Here is a 23,372-nt window from a genome sequence, read left to right as displayed (position 1 = left end):
ATTTCGACACGAACGTCCGCGCGACGGTGACGCAACGCCGACGCGGCGTGTACTCGACGTTCGGTACTTTTCAGGGGGTCTTTTCCCGTTTTCAGACCGATATCCGTCATAAAACAATTACTGTGTGTAGTCAAATAAGCAATACTCGACCAAAATCTAAGGACAATACCAAGTATCAAGCTTCATTCGCATCATGCTTATTTTCATTTGGTCGTGTATTACTTACGTATTTCACAGTAATTTTTTCAGATGGATGCCGCACGGAGGAAGGGAATAGACCCCCAACGGCGGCTATACGTTGTGTAGCCGCCGCACAGTGGTTCGTCTAGAACAAGCTAGCTAAAAGTATTTTCTTGTTTTTTTAGAGACATATACTACAAATACGCTTGTCTACATAAACAAATCGCTTTTTAGCATAATCTGAAAAATGATTAAAGGCAGTTGTAACAAAAAAGACATTTATAAATAAATAAATAAATAACGCACACACTCAACATAGCCCCACACTAGGGAAACCCTGTGTCGCGGGTGCCATGGACACACACATAGACAACCACAAATTACACCCAAACTCACGAGAGAAATAAATGTAAGCCATACAAACATTTCTCCCGGCCCGGGAATCGAACCTGGGACCTCTGCGTGGCAGTCCGGCATGGTAACCGTTCGGCCACGGAGGCAGTTTTGAAATTGAAACGGCTATATGTATTCAAACACAAAATATATTTTACCTAAATGTAATATAGAAATAACAACAGACATTCATATTCTAGTAATCAAATATTAAAAAAAAGTTTCACACTGCACATCACTCATCATCATCACTATCATCGCGTGGATTATCATTTGAATAATCATGCGGGACAGTTGTATGGTAACACAACGTTTGCATTTTGATAACTAATGCTCGGGGCGATCAACAACTCCGTAACCTCAGAAGGGAACTTACCAGACTAACCATAATTTGTTTCAGAGACAGTAAAGTCTTTGGTTTCTTTAGGAAAAGATAAACTTTATTGGACGATAAAGTTGTTGACGCTGTTTATGACGGCCGATTCTGTCAAACAACATTACCCAGGGAGAATGAGAAAGTAAACAAAAATTCATCGTTGTCATCGCAGTTGGAAAATTGTTGTTTGTAGGTATGCATTGTGACCTGAAATTCCATTGCAACTTCACTTGCTTAAGAGCATTAATGAAGTACAGGACAAGAGACTGTGATAACTTTTTACTGTGCTGTAACCAATCGTGGAGTAATTTTATTTAAAACTGCTTTTACTCTAATTATTCTTGACGCGCGCTGCGTTTCATTTACAACTCTGATCTGATCTTCAGGAGGATAGTACGCGGATTTGACGGAAATATCTTATGTCCCGCTCTAATGCTTCACTTCTGAGTCTGCATATTTATATGGCTACTTGGTTTGCTATCAATATAGTATTCCAAAGCTTCTTCACTTGTCAAACACCTAAGCGCATTGATTTCGCTCAAAGTTGTAATTTTTTTTAATTTCATACATATGTCAGGCTTATTTACGACATCGTCAATCACTCGTGTTACAGCTCTGATGCCAGATAATCGAGTAGATACCTCTGCAGCATGTATTAACTCCGAAGTGCTCCTTGACTTTATCAAGTCATATACACTTCTTCGTTTGGTCTTACTGCTGGAATCAACAAATTCTTTTATAGGTCTACCAGGTCCTGGTAGATTGTCGATGGTATTGCTTGATGTACTGACGCTTTGAAGGATATGTGGCCACTGTGTATCCACTCTGAATGCTTGTCCAAGAACTTTTGTTTATTTCTTGAACAATTATACCATTTTTCGGCTATCTTTGACGAAATTTGCGAAATGGCAACCTTCAGGCTTCTCACAGAAAATGAGTTACTCCACTCAGATTGTATCTCGAAGATACAAATCGAAAAAGCTCCTTGTTTCTCCTTTCTTTTGGTTATTTCACCCATTCTTCAAAAAAGACAACTTTTGGAACGTTGATAACTGTCTCTGTTAGAAAAAATGAAATTAATAGAAGTGCAAAAAAGTTGCAGTAAAATTGATACTATGAAAAAGTTTTAGAAATGTGACACACGGAGACATGTAAATATTTGATGTTTAAAGTAAAAAAATTGGACAAAAATAGTATTATTTTAGAATCAGGTAGTGTTACAAAAATTGAACATCTCTCATCAGACGTTCTCTTAAATAACTCATCATAAAAACCTCTACTCACCCTTCAGTTCACTTACCATCACGAATCAAAAACAATAAAGATGTTTAAACAAGTAAATTAAATTATCACTTCGCCAGCAATTAAGCTAATTAATGCAACTTGATTTTGTCACTTTCTTCTTACTCACCCACGTAACATTTAACCGAGTGTAGTTGAAAAAAATACATGCAGAGTTCTTAATGTATAGGTCTAATGATCGTTAGACGAAAATAATATCCTAAGATATCCATGGTACTTTTTAGTCAGCTAGCTAGTTCTAGACGAACTATAGTGCGCTGCGTTGACGTGGTGTCGACTTTAGGCGTACGCTGGCAAGACACTGACACTCGAAAGATGTTAGTGTGTGGGGTCTTACTGTTGTCCTTAGTCGTTAGCGGTTGCGTAAATTAGTTCACAACTTTTGCTTTTTTTTGCATGGCAAATTATACAGCGCCTCTCGGTCACAAAAAGAAACAATATTTTGTATACTAATTTTTTACGCGATCGCTAACGATAACTGTCACTGTGATCTCATGGAAGAGGCACAGATCGTTTTTTTGAAGTCGGTGAAAAATAAAAGCATTCAAGGGAAGACTGTCAGTAACACAATTCAATTTTAGCGCAGTCATTGGCAATATAAAATTTTAACTAAATGTAAATTTTTGGATACTTCACTTCCCCAGTAGGGCTAGCACGATATTCCTATTATCACGAAAGTAAATTTGGTCTGAGGCTATTATCTATGGGAGTATAGTAGTATCTCGCGCTTTATGTCGCTCTCTCGCAAGTCGAGCCCTATTGTGCCAGCCCCACAGATCCTTTGCGTTAGCTGTTACCTCATAACCCATTACACAGTATGTTTTTTTAACTGGGGAATAATGTAATGGCCACTCATTAAAAAACCTTTTTAATACGTTTAATGGACGGGGAAATTCAAACTCACGTTCGACACTATTTTTTATATAAATAATTTTGTAACGTAAAATTTAGAATAATAAATAATATAATAAATAAAGAATATGAAAAAAAATTACCTAACACACTGTGTTGTGTTGTGTTATGTGCGTATTTCGACTAGAATTAACATGCACGAACCCATTTTGAACAAGTTCTGCCGTCCAGATTTTTTTCCCTGTTATAATTAATTGTAAATAATATATAAGGAAAACTCACACTTAACTACATCAAAATCACTTTCATACAAAAAGATTTAACGGTACCTAAGATAGTTTTCCCATGCAGTCCCACTTAATAAATAAAACATTGTATAATCATATCCTCACAGATGATGCCATTTTTTTATCTTCGTCACAGAATACAAGAGGACGGTAATTACGCAGCAACAGTGTACTTTTCTGAGAAAACTGGATACCGCATTGAGTTCTGGGGTCAGAGTAACAAGTTGGCCGATATTCCACTCGGCGTCGCACGCGCATACTTCAGAAAAGACGTTGAAACCGATGGGTCAGTCTCTCACCAGAATTATTTATATTCAGGTTTTTATAGAACCACAAATCATGCCCTTGGTATAATAAAGTCAGATGTGATCATACAACAATGCTTTTATCACATAAAGTAGGTTAATGCACGAAAGTCATAAAAATAACACAAACTACTTAAAACAAATTAATCTTCATTTTTTTTCTTCTATTTCAGCTTAAAAAGTTATAGACTAATTTCTTTCGTAGAATCTTTAAACCTCTCTCCTGAAAAGTTGCGATTTTACAGTTGTGGTCTTATTACACTAAGGGTGCGAACTTCAGTTTGTAAATAATTTTAAGCTTACTCAAAATCATAGATTTGGTTTTCGGTGCATAAAAATGTACACCTTATGTAAGCAATTTTCAGAATTCCGTATTTTATTTTCATTAATTTATTATTCCTCAGTTCTACAATTATATTTGCTATAATGATTAGTAGTGTACTTTACATGCAGATCTTCTTCTTCTTCATGGAGACCATCAACCTTTATTTTCACAGCTGGTACCTTCTAGAAGTAGAAACGAATGGTGATTACAATGATGAAAATCAATCGTACGCCGCTGGTATTGTCGAAGGCGCTTTGACCTGGAGTTTGATCCACACTCACCTGGAGAATACCATCCGTAGAAAGTGCCAAGGCGAGGCTTTAGAGAAGCAATGCCTTGCCCTTAAGGACTACTTCGAGAAGTCAGTTAACAAATGGAAAAATTATGCTGAATCCGCAAGTGACGACCCATATTGGCATCATGTAAGAATTTGTATAGAGTCACGTAGGATTACAACGAACGAATCCACGAGATCTGTAATAGGAGGCATTATCGTCTCCATGTTCAGGGAATAAAGAATTTGTATTGATAATTTGTCTTTGAATTTTCAGGTAAATCTCTACTACACCCAAATCAACGGGATTTACACAGGGTGGAAATACGGCATCGATCGCAGTGAGAGCGAATATCCAACAGACATTTACGAATTACACTGGCTAAACTTCATTAGTGAAATTCCAGAGGTCCAACGTAAATTGAACCTTACCTTGGAAGATTCCGCATTAGATTACATATCAGGACTGTCTAGTGCGTTCTTGAGGATCGTCAATGACACTTCTAGCGATGGGACGCAGAATAAGAAACTCTTTGTTTCTCAAAATGCAGCTGGAAGGTAAAACGCTGAATCACACTTGCTTTTAATTCTTCAAAGTCTTAAAGGTTAGATAGATGTATTTGTGATCATATGTGAAAAAGAGGGTGGTAACAAAGTCGCCTCGTTGCAAAATATTAAGACTTTTTGAAGTATACCTAGGTATATTCGTTTAATTGGTGAGGGTAAACAAGTTATTTTGCTTTTCCAGTTATTACACAATGACCCGTATTTTAAAACGGTACAAGCTGAACTATCACCTCAAGAATGATGATTCTACTCCCGTTCCCGGCATTCAAGTGGATTTCTCCAGTTACCCTGGGTCCGTCACCAGCCAAGATGAGTTTTATTTACTGCAAGGCAAAGAACATCGTTTGGCCATCACTGGTACATCGCTGCGAAATTATAATAACAAACTTTGGAAAGAAGTTGATATTATTGAACAAGTAAGTAACAAGATTTTCGATGTTTCTGCAACTGTAAATTAATGTATCTTTCGGAAATTGGTGTATGCGATTTCATGGTAAAGTCTACGCCTATCTATAAACAGGAATCTATGCATTGTCTCGCGTCGGAAGTGAGATTGATTTCCATAAACAAACGCCCATTCCTAAACGTTAGCGTCAATGATGAGTGTTTGTGGACTTATTAAGTTCTCGAGTGCATTAAGTCTAGACTAACTTAATAACACTATTAATGTGTTATGATATAAGTTACGATAGTTGTGTTGACAACCTTCGTGGTTGATTGGCTTGCATACCGGTTTTCATGGAGTCGCCATCTCTGAGGTTCCGCGTTCGATCTGCGGCCGGGTCAATGTAGAAAACTAACTTTTCTATATTCTCTCGGCTCTGGTTGTTTGTGGTACCATCGTTGTTTTTGGGTTTCCATAACACTAGTGCTTTAGTTACTTACTTTGGTATCAGAACAATGTATGTGATATTGTTTAATAAAAACTGTGTTACAGTTTATTTGTTATTTTCTGTCGAAATTTATCTTCGCCACTAAACTTCTATTTGTTTCTTTTCTTCAGTTGCCTATCGGACCCCGAATCACTACCGCCAACCATCTAGCCACAAATGTCAGCTCCTGGGCACACAAGTTAGCATCTGACAATTCTGGGACTGCATGCAAGCAATGGTTGGTCGTGGACTTCAATGTGTTCGATCGTCTTCACGACCAAAGCCCAATGAAACATCGTCATATGGAGAAGGAAATTATTACTGAAGTCAGCATCAATCGGTTAGTATTTACTTATATACCTTTAAAGTGATGTCACCTTTGTGACGTTACCTATTGTGTTTCAGGTAAATACGAAAGACTGATAAATATAGATAAACGACTCGATTCCAAAAATTTTCGCAATAGTCACGCTTCAGTTTTTGTTTGCCCGAACTTGAATGTTTTCTTTTGTTCTTTATTACGAAAATGTTGTAAATATATAAAAAAAATAATCGTAATGACAATAACATGTTCCTAATAGTGCAAGAAGCAGTGTTAGTCTGGTTCGTAGAACTTTGAGGTCTATGTAGGGTTCGATTTCCAATACAGAGTAGTACGCACCACTGAGTCTTTTCGATTCATGCCTAGTTTGTACATTTTAACTTGCACTAACGGTAAAGGAAAAGATCATGATGAAACCTGCTTAACCGGGAGGGTCACAAAATTGTTTGAACATCTGGGAAGTCCTCCAGCCTTCAAGGAATTTAGGGACTACCCTCGGGGGATGTTACAGAAGTTCCTCGTGCTAGATTAGGCTAAAATGGTGCGGAGTTAAAAAGTAATAACAACATTTTAATAAAAAAAAAGATCTCAAAAGATTTATGGAATTACATCCATTTCCTAAGTTTTATTGATAATTAAGTGGAAATTTTTCCGTTAATTATCAATAAAACTTAGCCCTTCACCCTTACAGATGAAATATTTTCTTCAAATTTAAATGGGAACACTACCGAAGTACCCTTTTAAAAAACTGAATCATCGAAATAGGTTCACGAATGTCAGGGTAATTGCGTAAAATACACACAAAAATAAAACAATCGAATTCGACTCCTGAACCGCCTTCTTTTGAAGTGGGTTAACTACGTGTTCTAATCAAGAGATTAGAAGACCCGTGGATTTAGTTATAACCGTTTCAATTTTTCAGCGGTGTCAAACATACAGTGCGCCACACATCTACGGACCATGCCAATGGGTTGCTCTGGTTGATCGAGCAAGTGCCTCATCTCACGCATGCTCAAGATCTGACCATCGCTTTCCTTAACCAGAGCTACTGGGCGACCTATGGAATACCACTAAACCATGTAAGGTTACAGACACCTTTATCTTAGTGTTGTCCAGTCATACTCAACCGCATGCTATACTCGACCTGTGTTCCGCATGTCATGTAGGTACGGTCCGAAACATTACTATTGTGGGACTTTTTAAAACTATGAGTTTCTAAGTTTTTTTCAATCTTGAGCGAGATATATTTAGATTTTCTGTTTGAATATATTTAGGGTGTATGTTCTATTGATTGACAAGGAGAATAAATGTAACATGTGGTCCTTATTAAGTAATCCTATAATACCTAAAACAACTGTGTAACATAGTAAACATATGTATGTGGTCCGAAGAAAAAAAAGATTGAATATAGTTGGTGTAGTCAATAATACGCTTGTCGAACGCCATTGACAGCGCAATCTGTACGGCTACATACACAGCTTACTTACAATATAATTAATACAAAATCGTCGGATAACTAATGGCAATAACTATCAGTACCTTATTGACCGACGACATATTTATTATGTAGTGTAATAGTACTACGCACATTTTAAATAATCATTATGTTTTACAGAATATCTCCAAAATAACACACGTCACAAAAATGCAAGAACAGTATGGTGAAATCTTTTCATACTGGGAAACGCCTAGAGCACTCGTATTCAAGCAAGGTTACGAAAATGCAATTTCCGTCCAGAGTATCATCGACTTAATGAGAGAAACTAACCTTACTGCGATTGATATTAAAAACGACACTTGCAAGGAGAATGAAGTTGAATGCATTATGAAAGAGGACGGGTATTGGTCCGTGGTGGGAGTGCGGGGGGATATCGTTAACAGTCATCGCCAACCATATGGAGTTATTGATACAAAAGTTATCAGCGGTAAGTGTTTGTGAAAACACTTCAAACTTTAACCCGTCTGTGGACAATAACGGCGTTTACCTTAAAATTAAATGTCAGAACATGATGTGTACGTGGTGCCCCGTTTCGCTATAGCAAATTATTATAATAGTTCAGTATTACAATAAGAGGTGGCCGATTAAACGAAAAACACCTAAAAAAGTTTGCTTTTTAAAATAAGCACTTAAGCACGCTTTTTATTTTAAGTGTAAGCGTTGGTCAGTTCTACACTCAACAATTTCATTTTTTATAACGTGGCTAAGATTTCAAGTCCCACCATTTATGTTCCCTAAACAAATAAATTCGTCAATGTAAATAATAATTAATAATATTTTACATAAAAATAAAAATCGTGTTTTACAAATAAACTTACTTACTTAAAACCTTTAGTGGTCTACCCTGCCTTTTAGCTGTCAACACAACGTTGCAAGCTTTTTTTAACATAAAAGTCTATGCGCTTAAACGTTTTTCTAAAAGATTTTTTAAGATTCAAACTAATAAGCGTTTAAATGAAAAGCGTCTAAAAAAGGACGCTTTTTAAAAAGCTACGACGTTTAAACGTTTTAAAAATAAGCAGTTTTTCCCATCTCTTATTACAATAGCAGTCAACAAACTTCATATTACAACTATTAAAGCGACATCTCTAGTCAGCCGCTGGTAGCTATAAAGGTACCTGACTGAGTGAAGAAAAACTTTCATAGATTTCTCACAGATGGCACCACGGCAAAAAGTCGTTAAAAAAACAAAAACAAAGATCTGTAACAAGCGCACAGAAAAAATCGTTGGGTATGCTGATTCGCTACGTAGCTTAGTGGGGGAGCGTCGGCCTGATATACCGAAGACGCTGGTTCGAATTCAGCCGGACAGAATGAATTTTTTTCTGTGTTCGATCTTTGTATTAATAATTATAACAATCCAGATAATATCTCTATAAGTCTATTTCGCTAAAAATGTGGATTACGTTAGTTATGATAAGGAGGGCAGAATGGATTTTATGACAACTTTTCAATTAGTAGAAGACATGAAAATTCTAATAACCCATTCTTAACAGGTACTACCAATTCCCTCGATATGGAGTTCGTCGCGATCTCCGGACCTCCATACACAGAAGAAATAAAACGACTCAACAAAACCGAAATTAATAAAGGCAACGTAGCAACAGTGTACACCGACCAGTTCAACAACAAGTCTACCATCAACGGCCTGGAGATACACAACTACGTCCAGGAACAGAAGAAACAACGCGAGCAAGACGACTTTGAACGCCTTAACAAAAACAACGTTAAGCCCTTCGTGTGGTCCGAAACTGATTTTGACATCGAAGCTCACGACAAAATGCCAGACAAATGGGCGTTCGGACTCTACAAGCCAAATTGGTCGTGGTGAATCTCTCAAATTCTTAACTTAGCAAACATAATAATTTATTTGTAATTCTCAGTCGTTTTAGAATTTTATATTAAGACCGGTTTTTCCGTTTGTAATTAGTTTTAAAGAATCGTACGAATCCTTGAACGCCAAGGTAATTTTACATCGATACATAGTGGTTTTTAAAGGTGTAATGTTGCCAAAAATGAACTACTTATTATTTATAATAATAAATAAAGTACTTATTTATTTATTATATGTGACTTGTTGAACTGGTCAGAATAATTTACATAGGTAACTTCCTACTCATTGCATAAATAAAATAACAATCGTCCAATGAATTGCTCATTTCGTTTTTTTAAATTCAGTGTATTGTGTATTGTTTAGAATTATTTATTGGATTTATGTTGTTCTCGTCTTTTTGTATATTTATGAGTTAGTAGAAAAAAACAGCAACGTTTTGCTTCTTTTTATTATTGTTAGTCTCAGACACTAAATCCATCATCGATTACTTATGCCGTTAGTACTTACCTACTAATAATTAGGAACCAATTAGAAAAAATGTGTATTAGTTTGTATTCACGTTTTTTTAATAAAAATGAAGTGACCTGAACTATAAAAAATAAATAGATTGCTATCGGAAATAAATAAATGTTTAGAAAAAAGATTTTTATTTTATATTTACCACGTAAGTACTTATCTACTTACTGTCTCAACTCTAAAAAACTACACGTAGCAAGCACAATGTTTTAATCCGTGTTTAAAAATATAGTTGCAGTTGCAATTCACAGATTGAAGATAGCAGCATTATAGCTTCATCAGAACAAAATACTTTTCAACAATAAACAGTAGCAATTTTCAGTTCTTTTTGTTTGCTCTGAAAACACAATATTCCCCGCAAACACTTTGTTAAGTATAAAAAGTATTCAAATAGATTGTGTTTCTATTTAACGGCTTTAAAAATTGTCGGCAATTCTTAAGTACGGCTCACATAAGACGGTCCTTTTCATACAATTATTATTATTAGTAGCTGTAGAACTCCTTGTTCGTCCAGGGAAGTAACTCCCACCTTACCTATTTCTGCGGCCAAGCAGTAATGTTAGCATTGCTGCGTTCCGGTTTAGACGGGGTAAGGCTGGTAAAATTACAGACACATGGGACTTGTCAACTTGTGTCTCAGGGTGACGGGCGCAGAGGTATTGGCCCTCGGATCTTTGCAATTTAAAGCTCTGAGTGGCAGTGTAACTGTTACGGACAGGCGTGTAGCTTAATATCAGGCGCACGACTTCTTCGTCCCGTCACTTGTTATAAAAAAAATACATAATAATAAATATAATACAGCTTTCTTGCTCGGCTGCTCCAGAGCAAACCCAGTAGCGACAAATTTTTTGAAAAGAATTTTTAACGAAATATTTATTATTACTTACTCGGGTGACAGCCGGTTCAAAATTCTACAATTTATTAGAGATTTTGAGAAACCTTAAAAACCTACTAAGGCACACTTAGGGTCGTATTCTAGAACTCTACTCAATGCTTAAGTCAGGACTTCAGTATGATTCAAAGCACTAGAAACCATACTCAAGTACCTGCCATTAGGGTCGTATTTCCAGTCTGTTTTTATTTATTATATATATTTTTATATATATATTTATTAGTCTGTTTCTTGACCAATCAAAAATGTTTTAACTCACTTTAACCAATTCAAAATATAGCAAGTATTTAATACTTGCTAGGTTATAAAGTAGTTAAAGTGTCTTACTAGGCCAATGAGACTTTACTGACACTGAAAATATTACTCGTTTTATTAATTGATTTAGTCATACAAAATCAAATTTTTTTCCAAATTTTTTAATGCAATAAAATAACTAAACCAAATTCCTAACAAATGGCTCTTAATTCTGGCTACTACAGTAACTTTACTTAAGTAGGTACTTTAATTAATATTTAAAGTTAGTAAGGGTATAAAATATTATGTAATAATTTACGTTGTGATCATTTTGCCACATCAATATATTCGTTGATTGGTGCCCTACCTAATACTGTCACTTTTTTAAAAGGAAAGTTCATTGTGTTCTTGGGTACACCTGTAAATTTTGTTTAAAGCAATAAGAGCCTATGCACACGGCGTATTTTATACGTGCGGATAACACGCGTTTCACGAATGTGTGTATACGCGTAGAAAACGCGTATATACGTAATTAATCGATACAAACGCGCGCAAACATCGCGTTGCAGGCAAGAAGTTTATATACTCCATTGGAGTTTACTCTTAGAATTTCGTGTAGTTACTTTATTTCAAAAAATTAATAGAAATGAACAAACAAAACTAAAATTAAAATTATCTCTTATCAAAATGCCCGATATAGACGCGCTGTAGTCGTACGTATGTATCGCGCATTATAATGCGTATACGCGCAGATGATGCGTGTTTACGGCGCTTAGAAAATACACCGTGTGCATGGCATAGGCTTTAAGTAGGCATTAAGTAGGTACATACTAGGTTTTGTAATGGGGCAGCCGTGTTGTCTTTATTACAATTAATTACAGTGTCGTTTCTTTGGCGGGAATTTGAAGTGAAAGGACATTAAAAGTTTCTGGATTTAAAATATTCAATTAAGCTCAACATAGCTGGTTGTATCTGTACCATTTACCGGTTATTATACGGATATAAGCAATGATATGACAGCATTACGGAAAAATATCTGGAAGAAGAATCAAGATTTAAAAGGTATGGAAGCGTACAAACATAAATACCTAATAGGCCGTTTTCAAGATTCAACGTCTTTTATTAGCAAGTGAACTAAGTGATTTAAGTGAAAGGGAAAACATGAACAATGACTCCTGCTGCATAAAAGACAATTTAAAATACCCAAAGTAATTTTTGCACTGTTTTATTCATTTATTTCCATTTATTTCCTTCAAGATCAATGTATTTCCTTAACAAAATAGATTGTGTTGGAAAGAAAACACAATTACAAAAAAAAACTTACATCAAATACAAAATAATAAGAGACAGAACATAATTTAATATTCTTAACAAGTTAACAAGTCATTAATGCAAAATAATGATAATTATAATACAATAATAATAACAATGTGAAATTAGATATCCCTATTACGTTGAAAAATAAATTAGATTAATGTCAAGTCTCCAACAACAAATTCATCGATGCAATAAAATGATTTCTTTATATAAACAATAGAAAATCCCGAAAACAAGCCGAATATTAATGAAGGCTCGCTGAAAGGAATGACATATCCAAGCCAAAAAAAAATACAGAGTCAGAAGTGTCAATGTCATATGTGTCAATTTCGTTCGTGTAAAGGAATGCATTTTGTTTTGTGTTAGTCATCCGTTAGACTGTTATTATTTTGTGATATTTTTAACGAAATTCTGGTGTTTTCCATCTTCATTAGGTATAGATATATAAAAAAATATGGATTGGTTCAAAAAGACACCAACCGTGAAAGGTATGTTTGTATTTTTTAGGTATATAAAGTGCGCTCCCTTATCTTTTCTTAAATTTTACGCTTTTCCTTAAAAATGAAACAAATTTTACAAGCATTTATGATATATTAATGATTATTTAAGATATCTACGCATCTGTACTTTGAATTAATTGAAATTACGACTAGCTACAACAACTTGGTGATACAATAAATTAGCTCCATGAAAGGTCTTGAGTAATGCAATTATTTGTGCTATAGTATTGAAATTAAAATAATAATTTATTTTTGTATAGCACAATGATATTGTAAAATACTTGAGTTTACTGCTCCAGTAATAAAGATTTTTTTTTAAAGTAAACAATGACTCACCATCTCAGTGTCACTAATGAAATGACTCTTTGACATAGTGAATTATAGAAACGCACGTATAGAAATAGGAACATACACTAAATTTTTCTAGAAGACCTAAATACACTAAATTTTTCTAGAAAACCTAAGTATATAAAATGTGTCATAGGAGAGGCAGAGGTACCTTGTGGTAGATTTCTAAAAAGAAAAGAATTCTTGCAAATTATCTGCGAATCTGCATGCTACTCAAAGGTGACAATGAGTTATTTCTGCCTATATACTGAAGGTCCCACAGAATAAATGTGTATAACATGTTACATACCATCAATATGACATAATGAACCTTGTGTCATTATTCTAGTGCTTTTTTTTGATATTCTTCGTGTTAGGGCTTTTAAATATTAATTCTATTAAGAATTTACTAAGGTTTTTATTTAATAATAAGTGATGAGATGAACAAGTCATGGGCCTGATGGTATGTTACATGCCCGTCCATAACAGTTGCAGTGGCACTCAGAGCTTTAAGTCGCAAAGATCTGAGGGGCTCTGCCACTGCACCCGTCACCCTGAGACATAAGTTACCAAGTCCCATGTGCCTGCATTTCCCCACCACCCTTACCTTTCAAAACCGGAAAACAGTAATGCTGACATTACTGCTTGGAGGCAGAAATAGGTATGGTGGCAGTACTTCCCTGGATGCACTCTTTCACAAGGAGCTCTACTGCTACTACATTAGATAAATTACAAAAACTAAATCTATAAGATGTGTAAAATATAAATGGTTAAAAATTTTGAAAATGGTCCCCAAGTACCCTGTGTAGATTATGTTATTTATTTAGACACAATGTACAATACTAAAAAATTAATTTAATACTACAACAGATGACAATTGTGCACAACATTGAAATGAAACAGATTTAGTTAAATATTCTATTTAAAAATCAAAATGCATGTTTATAAATTTTAAAAAGTGTGAGCAAATAAATTAAAAATCCACAAAAAATAAGCTAAATGAACGCACCTAGTTTTGAGCTTTCATAGACGCTGTAAATGATTTTAAAGATTGGTGGAATGTATCTATCTCAGTGCTAAGCTTATTATAATTCCTGCACAAACTAAACAACAGATCATTGTACAACACGTTGTATGTTGTTAGTGGCACATAAAAAGTTTTTGCATGCGGTATCTTTCAATCATAATCCCAACCCGATCTAACAATTCACTAGCATCCCACACAGAGTTAACCAATTTATATAACACGGCAAAGCTGTGCGAAGAGCTTCTACTCTCTAAGCAGTCAATTTTTAAATACTTTGACCTATGTTCGTATGATGAGTGCCTACATCTTAAACCTAGTTTAGTGCTTAAATGTCTCAAGAAATGCTGCTGTATAGATTCAATTCTACTTTTATGCCGACCGTAATATGGAGACCAAATCACTAAGCAATACTCCAACACACTTAGAATCAATGCATTATATAAAATAACATGCTGCATGGATCTTTGAATGGCCGCACAGACCTCATTAGAAAACCCATAATTTTATTGCACTTTGACACTATATAGTCATAATGCTGTCTAAAAGAGAGATTGGAATCAATCCACACTCCCAGATCTTTTATTGCTGTCTCACATTTTAATTCTATTTTATTTATGTTGTATGTGTATTGTAAAGGATTCTTTTTGCGTGTAAATGTTAGTAAATGACATTTGCTTTCGTTAAACGACATATTATTATTTCGACACTAATCTGAGAGCACGTTAATATCACCTTGCAGCGCTAAACAATCTGTAGTCTCTACGATTTTATTAAAAATCTTTATATCATCGGCATATGCTAGACACTCACTGCTGATCAATCCCAATAGATCATTAATGAACAGTATGAATAGCAATGGGCCCAGATTAGAACCCTGTGAAACACCAGACAGCGGCTGAAAGGGAATCGAATCGGATCCGTATACAGTCACCAGCTGAATTCTATTAATTAAGTAAGATTCCAGCCAACGCAACAGATTACCGTGTATTCCAAGGCGATGATCTTATGACAGAGTATTTTGTGATCTACCCTGTCAAATGCCTTCGCGAAGTCTGTGTATAGTGAATTTAAATATTGTTCCTTCATTATTTTTTGTTCATAATCAAGGTACCTATACTACATATATACCTATTAGCGTTTCAAAAGCATAATTTGAAATACAGTCTGCAGAGGCTCAGACATATGCACTTCAGATAATTGCAAAACTTTATGATTGTGACACTGCACCAAATAGCTTCATGATTGTGACACAGTACTAATTGGCTCTAATTGTCTAACACATGACCAATTGGCCGCTCAAGTAGTGGTAACCATGTAAATGGAATGCCACATTTACAAACATGTATACACATAATGTAGTTGTACTTCAATATGTCTTCCACAAGAGGTCTCTAATTAATTTCTAGATTTTTTTTAACTACAATACAATACAAAATTATGACATATTTTGTGTACAAGTAACAATTCTTTTCGGTTAGACAGAGAACAAGAACATGAACCTCGTGTTTCAGTAGACATTATGGGACCTATGCAACGCATTTTGGGTATTGTTCTTTTCAAGTAATTTGTATTGGCCTGTTAGGCCCGTAGTTGGTCTTTCATTAACTAGTCATTACGTTGTTTGAGGTCAATTTGTACTCTATATTATATTTAGTGCCAGTATACAGGTAAAGGTATGCTTAGTTAAGAGACTGTTAACGTAAATTGTAATTATTAATACAAAGATTGAACCTTCAGACAAAATTCCTTCGATCTGGCCGGATTCGAACCGACGTCTTCTAGCATACCTTATGGCTTCTGGCAAGACGCTATACCAACTAAGCCATGGAACGAACCAGCGGACCTCACGAATTATTGTACGTGCTTGCGTCGTATCTTTGTATTTGGTTTTTCAACGACGTTTTAGCCGTAGCGCCATCTATGACCGTCTGGCACGGTGTGCTAGAAGACGTCGATTCGAATCCGGCCGGATCGAAGGAATTTTTTTCTGAGTGTTCGATCTTTGTATTAATAATTATAACAACCTAATGGAGTAATTTCACAAAAAATAATTGAATATCATTTCAATAAAAATTTAATGTTAATTATTGTTTACAACACACAATAATTAACTTTTAAGTTTCACCATAGTGTGCCTTTACTATTGTATTGACATAATCATTCAAATTAAAATTTATTTGTAAAAATGGGACTTCGGCACTTCTATTACCAAGCCACAGATATGTAAAGGGGTTTAGTCTTGCATTATAATTATCATAGCCATATTTCCATCCAATTATCCTGAAGTCACGAAGGGTTGCTATGAACCCTAATGAAATAACAGGAAAGTTTAATTTCTTGTTGCTATTGATTCATATACATGTTTCGTAAAAAGTAGATAGTACCTAGTTCTTGGGAAGGACGTAAATATGTGGAAATTGAATAGGCTTTATTATTATTATTTTAACTTCTATGTGTATTTAGATGTACTTACTATTAAAAAGTTAGAATACCCTAAAAATTGATCACATAATATCAGATTGGATTGAATATTTCAGAACAACAGCGACAAAATGATCGTGAGCTGCGCAAGGCGAGCCGCGATCTCGAAAGAGACAAAGCGGCTTTGGAGAGGGAGGAAAAGAAATTGGTAACTACTAACTTGTTGTAAAAACAATAAAACACTAGTGATGCCTAAACAGAAGCGCGATGAAATCGATTTATCTTTGATCGATTGATTTAATGACTATAATTAGTTACATCTTAGGATAAGCTGAAAAGTTTTAGAATATTGTCTATTCAGAATTTTATTTAATGCGTATATTTTTCTAGGAAATGGAGATTAAGAAATGTGCAAAAGAAGGCAACAATGACAGCTGCAAAATATTAGCTAAACAGTTAGTCCAACTAAGGAAACAAAAAACTAGGATGTATGCAGCTAACAGTAAGGTAACTAAGCTATTTTGTTATTTGTATATAAGCACCGCTTTTTATCTCTTGGGAACATGCATTTTTGTCTTTCACTGTTTGTTGTGTGGTCTTATGTTTGTGGGCGGTGAACAGCTGATTTCAATACCTGCAGCTTAACCATCTAACTTGAAAGTCATCCTGATATTTTTGACAGTGAAAAATCATTTGCTGTGTTAAAATTAGAGATGAAACGAATAGTGATTTGGCCGGATACCGGATATACGGCGAGCATCTAGGCCCGATAGCCGGATATCTGACCCACTGCAGTAAACATGTCGCGACTGGTTTACAGCGCTCATTGCCATGATTGATTGATTAGTGAATAATTGCACTTTCATATTGACAATTTGATTTGTCGTGATAATTTCGTTTTTATAAAATACTTACTTTATTCAATAATAATAAAAAATGTTAACTGTGAGTTATTAATACGAAATTTTAATATCAATGTTGTTTGTTTGTTGTGCCGAATGCAAGTTTCTCGACGACGAGACGGAAAAAAGCATATGAAATTGCATTTCGAGTTCTTAGATTTTCGCGATTGTTACACATAGGAAATGAAACTATTTTTCCGGATTTGTGATGAACCGATGTTTCGGGCCCTTTACAGTTTCCATGGACACGGTTGACAGAGGTACGGTTTGTTTGAAAAAACAAATATACTTATATATATTTAATATTAAATTAATATATATTATATATATATATATATATATATAAATATAATTTAAATCCGAAAAAATAGTTCAACTACATCATTCTTTGGCTATATTAAAAATTCTTATGTTATAAGTATAAGCCTGGCATTTGATACGCAGATATATACGCATAATAAACAGATTGTCAACGAATCTGTAGTTGCTGTGTATCACGTTACTATTATCTTTAATCAATAAATCAATTTATTTGGCGTACTGATTATGAATTTTTCTCAGTTTTAAACATTCGGTGTCCGGCCGGATATTGTTATACTATCCGGTACCCGGCTGGAAAGTAAATATACGCCGGATAGGCCGGATACCGGATAGTTACCGGATATCCGTTTCATCTCTAGTTAAAAAGTCTGAAATCCTTTAATTTCCCATTAGATGTTTTCCTGCTTTGGACGTGGGTTTTGGGGCAGCTCTGGGATTAAATAATGCAATTATGTAACATATTTTAACATTTCAAGTAATTAAATAATAATAATATTAATTTTGCCTATTCGTTGCAGATAGCCAGTGTCCAAGTTCACAATAAAGCGATGGGGGCGAACATAGCTATAGCGGGTGCAATGGGGACTACAGCAAAGACAATGGGCAACATCAATAAAGTGCTCAATCCGCACCAGATTGCCAAGGACATGGAAGGTTTCAAGCAGGCCAATGCTAAGATGGATATGACCGATGAGATGAGTAAGTACCGTATAAGATGATCCTTCAAAATTATCTGAAACTATTATCATCTCATTTTGGTTAAGTAGATTTGAAAAGCTGATTTCTCTCGAGATTTCAGAGGGCTCTCCATTAATATGTTAGTAATGAAGTTACACTTCGGGTCCTTGTAAATTTATTTAAATCGCTAAAGATACTTCAGAAAAATTGTCTTTATTTCTAAACGTTGCTATATGGCTGTACTTATGTTCGACTGCTCGTAACACTCGTATATAGTTTGATGATTTTTTTTAGCAGCACATTAAGCTACACATTGATGGATTTTTTTTTCATTGCACTGGACCCGATATTTGCAACAAAAGTGTATAGCTTGACATGCTGTTGACTGTACATAAAATTGTATGTGATAATAAATGGCTGGAGATGGTTTTCACTCAGAACACAAACTGTACAAAAAAAATTGTAGTCAATGAAAAGGAAGATGTGGCAAGATAATTTATTTTCCGAGTATTTTCTCCACTCAAGCTTCCTCTTAGATGTGAAGCTCATCCAGATGTAACCTGGAAAAGCCGTGGTTTCAGAGTGTCAATGTTTTTAAAAAAGTTGTTGTTTCTGTTACTGTTGAAATTCAGCTAAATTACACTTAAGTTTGTCACAGATAATGAGAATACGGGAAGGTTTTATGTATGTAACTCGTAACGTTTGTTATCGTAAGATGTTGTAAGATGTAACATCATGACCATCTGTGGGTGTAGAGCGATAATGCGAAATATCGCACGGAAACAAAATACTGTCGCAATTCAAAATTGTCGAATTAAAAAAATTCGTTATGAAAGTTCAATAATCTCAGTACAGACTACTTAAAAAACCGACCTCAAAAGTACGTGGAATTTCATCTATTTGGCAAGTTTTATTGAAATATCCCCTAGTTCACCACTATACAGGACTTGACACATGAGATAATAAAAATCGGTTCTCACTACTCAAAGTATATTGAGAGAGAAAAACGCCTTGAATTGGAGAATGGAGAAGCAAAATCAACCATTAAACTAATTGCTCTTTATAGTAAAATTTAGGCGCTATTTATAAAAATGAATGTTCATGCGTGATCAGCCACCCTTAGAGGTGGATGAATTTCTTCGAAATGAAATGGAACCACTATGGAGGTACCCTCTTCCCAACAAAAAAAGAATCATGATAATCGGTTCATAAATACCGGAGTTATCGCGTAACATATATACAAAAAAAAAACAGTCGAATTGAGAACCTCCTCCTTTTTTTGAAGTCGGTTAAAAATTTACTAAATGAAATCAATTAATTTATATTATTACGTGTAAATAAAATAATCACATAATTAGCAAAAAGATCCATTCAGTATTTTTTTTAATTTCAAATTGTGTTTTCTCAATTCCACCAATTTTTTAGTTATTACAGTATTAGTTGCAAGTGCAATATGTTGTATGTTACATTTAAATTTTAAAGTAATTTTGTATATAGGAATGAAACTATTTTTCCGGATTTAAATCTTGTATAGTAAATTTTGTATAGTATCTTTATTTTCTGTGGCAGGCTTTAAAGTCCGTTCCATAATGTTTCAAGCATGGTGTATACAGTTTCAGAAACGCTGGATGACATAATGGACGAGTCCGATGACGAACAGGAGTCCGAGAGAGTCATTGGCCAAGTGCTCGACGAGATTGGTATCGAGGTCAGCGGCAAGGTGAGATATTTTTTTTTTCATTAGCTTCCTATTTGTTATGGGACTTTATAATGAGAACAAAACGTGATTATACAGGGCTTCAATATTGTTAATTTTAAATCATCTCAGTTGTGTGTCGATAGAGTGCAATGGCAGAACGTTTGGCATCATGTTATAAGTTAACACTAGTGGCTTATCAATGGTTAGCCATCAAACTATTATTTAATTGCTGTTGCATTTTTTTCGTGTTCTGACTTGAAGAAACTACATTTAATTTGAGGACTGAATTGCAGATTAAACAAGACAATAATTGTAACTTTAAAAAAAACCGACTTCGAAAGTTCGTTCTTCGTGTTTATGGCGCCGTAAACACGCGTCATCTGCGCGCATGCGCGCCGCAGATGCGCTCGCGCGATGAGATCGCGTTGCAAGCAAGACACTTATATACTCCACTGGAGTTTACACTTAGAATTTCATGTAGTTGCTTCATTTAAAAAATTTACTGAAATTAACAAACATTTATAATTAAAACTATCTCTTATCAAAATGCGCGATACATATGCGCGACTACAGCAGATGACGCGCGTTTATGGCACGTAAAAGCCCGCCTCTCTTAGAAGTAAGGAAGTATGTTTAATAATATTGCAAATCGGCAAGTGACAAAATATTTTTTTGAGATATGTAAAACCCATAATCCAGTTTTAGAAAATTCAAATTGTGTAATGGTATTTCAGCTATGCATCGTTAGGGTAAGTTCCGATAAGTCGAACACGTGAACTAATTTTAACTGTTTTTAAAAGAGACTTTTGTGCTCTATCTTTTTCTGTTTAAAACGGTCATTTGACCATTTGCCACTTAGCCGCATTTTGGTTAGTGGATTACAAGGATTATACTGAGCCTGTTCCTTCCACGCACTGTTGTTGTTCCCACAATATTGTTATATTATTATGTTCTGTACGTATTACTGTGTGTGGTAAATAAATGGTTTAAATGTCGATTAGTGTAGAGCCTTACACATTGGCCTTTACGAGCGATTTTAAATCGAGGCGGGTTCGTCGTGAGTTCGCAGCGACAACGCCGCGGGTGCCTGGCGATATGCGAGCAATTTGAAAGATCCCGCTGCGCTGTCGCGTCGCTTTCAAGTCGTTCGCAAATCGCCAGTGTGATAAGTCTTAAGAGTGAGCAGAAGATAAATTCCTAATCTTCGATTTGATTTTAGAGGGGTATATCCACTTTAAAGTTAAAAATAAAATATTGTATGAGTAACTACACGATATATTCAAGCATAGACATTAAATCAGAAACATAAAACAATAAAGTTTTCTCGATAGATCAAAATCACGAAATGACCTCTAAGTTTCACATTTTTTCGATTTGTCCTCGAAATGTTACAGGTTATTAGGACAATAATAAGATAATTAATTATATTTATGCATGATCGACAACTGTCACTACGGTTTTTTTTTTGGTACGAATTTGGTACTTTTAATGCGCAAAATTCAACATCTCCTGTCGCATGTCACGCGAACTTCAGGCATATATTTGTTTCACAAATTTGGGCGGAGCCAACGTCAAGACATTTTTTGGCATGAGAGCTCTTATAAACGATCCAAAGTGGTTGACGTACTTAGTCATGTGGTTTCTGAACTGTGTATAATTAATTGTACCATATGCACACACTACCTTGTCTTTTTTGTAAATAATAATATAGGTACATAAATAGTTTGCTTGTTTGATTTTCAGATGGCTAATGCTCCGTCAGTGGCAGGGAAAGTTGGCGAATCGACTAAAACGGCCGATAGAGAATTAATGGAGCAACTCGCCAGACTCAAATCGTAGGGTCAGACCACAGTTGGTTAATTTAGGGAGGTCGCGCACTAATTATCCAAATCGAAGACTCGGCTACATAGTCCTGTCCAATGGTGGTCTCACAACCTATGATCTTATTTAAATAAATTAAAAAAAAAATTGAAAAATACATTTATCTATCCATGAAACACAATATCGGTACACAAGTATACAATAAAGATGAGTAATGTTAGACAGGTTGACGAAGTTCACCTTGACTATATAAAATATAATGGGTGTCTGTGTTATATTTTATAAAAAAATTGTTTTATATAAAAAAAAAATAAATTTAGTGCCTCTAGGAGATAGTTAGATACTGAATCTACTACCTATTTTGACAAAATTATATACTTATTATTACAAAAATGAATACTTATTAATTTTAATAGGGCGCCGCAACAAACAGCTGAGTAAGTTCATCAGTGAACCGCAATTCAAAATAAATTTGCTTTTATTAAGTGCGAAATGTCGATACGGTTGTAATTTTTTATTACAAAAAATATACTTAAATACATTTCTCCCTTTCCTGACAACATATCGTAACAGCGCAACTATTTTTTAACACATAGAATCTAGATCAACTGTAAGTTTGTGTCAAACATGTTCTAGCAATGAGTTGTTTTCGTATATAAAAACGGTAGATTTCGCTTTTGAAAGCCGTGTAAAGTTGTCTTACTACGATGCAGGTGTACAGGAATCTCGTCAGATGCCTGTAAATCTCAGGCTATAAAAAAACGAACTTTGACTTCCAGTACGCAAAAACGGCGAGCTAATTAAGTATTTCGTACTTATAAAACGAACTTTACCTAAGTTTAAGCAAAATGTTAAATTAAACTTTGTGTTAACTTCGAAATTGTTTGCTTAAACTTGGGCAAAGTTCGTTTTATAAATACGAAAAACTTGTTTAGCTCGCAATTTTTGCTTAGTCGAAGTCGAAGTTCGTTTTATAAATCTCAGATTTGAAATATATTCCTATTCAATTCATTTATTCATTCATTATTACAGGTATATGGTATAGATGATAATATTTTTTGGAATGTCTGCCATAGGCCAAAATGGCATACAAAGTCAATTAAATAAAAAATGCAATGTCACACAAAAACAAAGGAAAAATAAATAATAATAATAATAGGTACAATGTCACAAAAGTCTAATAATATTAATAACTAATCGGTACCCAACTGCCAGCATGGTGACATTTAACTATTTTAAGAATACTTAAACTGTCATTGAAATATTCTTCTATGTTGTATTAATTTTTCATTTTCTATTTTTAGTGGGCAACATCAATATAGTGGGAAAA

At 34.7% G+C, this 23,372-nt stretch overlaps 2 protein-coding genes across 2 annotated transcripts in view; both read left to right on the top strand.

Moving 5' to 3' along the window:
- Positions 1–9,880, top strand: part of LOC113235827 (putative phospholipase B-like lamina ancestor) — a 50,034-nt gene extending 40,154 nt beyond the window's left edge. Inside the window, exons 4-11 of the mRNA XM_026471734.1 lie at positions 3,527–3,676; positions 4,193–4,442; positions 4,572–4,852; positions 5,043–5,277; positions 5,865–6,073; positions 6,978–7,134; positions 7,671–7,980; positions 9,050–9,880. Coding sequence (XP_026327519.1) covers positions 3,527–3,676; positions 4,193–4,442; positions 4,572–4,852; positions 5,043–5,277; positions 5,865–6,073; positions 6,978–7,134; positions 7,671–7,980; positions 9,050–9,384 — 1,927 coding nt within the window. The 3' untranslated portion in view covers positions 9,385–9,880. The remainder of the gene's footprint in view (positions 1–3,526; positions 3,677–4,192; positions 4,443–4,571; positions 4,853–5,042; positions 5,278–5,864; positions 6,074–6,977; positions 7,135–7,670; positions 7,981–9,049) is intronic.
- A 2,920-nt stretch (positions 9,881–12,800) lies between these two features.
- LOC113235892 (charged multivesicular body protein 2b) lies at positions 12,801–22,237 on the top strand. Its single transcript, XM_026471813.1, has 6 exons — positions 12,801–12,834; positions 16,738–16,829; positions 17,012–17,128; positions 18,363–18,543; positions 20,136–20,242; positions 21,965–22,237. Exons 1-6 carry the CDS (start codon positions 12,801–12,803, stop codon positions 22,058–22,060), a joined length of 627 nt encoding a protein of 208 aa, XP_026327598.1. The 3' UTR covers positions 22,061–22,237.
- Positions 22,238–23,372: the final 1,135 nt, after the last annotated feature.

This window comes from Hyposmocoma kahamanoa, unplaced genomic scaffold (genome assembly GCF_003589595.1).
Source record: "Hyposmocoma kahamanoa isolate Upper Pololo Valley unplaced genomic scaffold, ASM358959v1 88, whole genome shotgun sequence".
Classification (NCBI taxonomy): domain Eukaryota; kingdom Metazoa; phylum Arthropoda; class Insecta; order Lepidoptera; family Cosmopterigidae; genus Hyposmocoma; species Hyposmocoma kahamanoa.
The sequence above is the reverse complement of the archived record's forward strand: the minus strand, read 5'-3'. Positions and strand labels throughout refer to the sequence as shown.

Excerpts from the sequence above, each read along its gene's own strand:
- LOC113235892 (XM_026471813.1), top strand. The coding sequence starts at position 12,801 with ATGGATTGGTTCAAAAAGACACCAACCGTGAAAG. Across the intron at positions 16,830-17,011 it reads AGAGGGAGGAAAAGAAATTG|GAAATGGAGATTAAGAAATG; the intron begins GTAACTACTAAC and ends ATATTTTTCTAG. Across the intron at positions 17,129-18,362 it reads TGTATGCAGCTAACAGTAAG|ATAGCCAGTGTCCAAGTTCA; the intron begins GTAACTAAGCTA and ends TATTCGTTGCAG.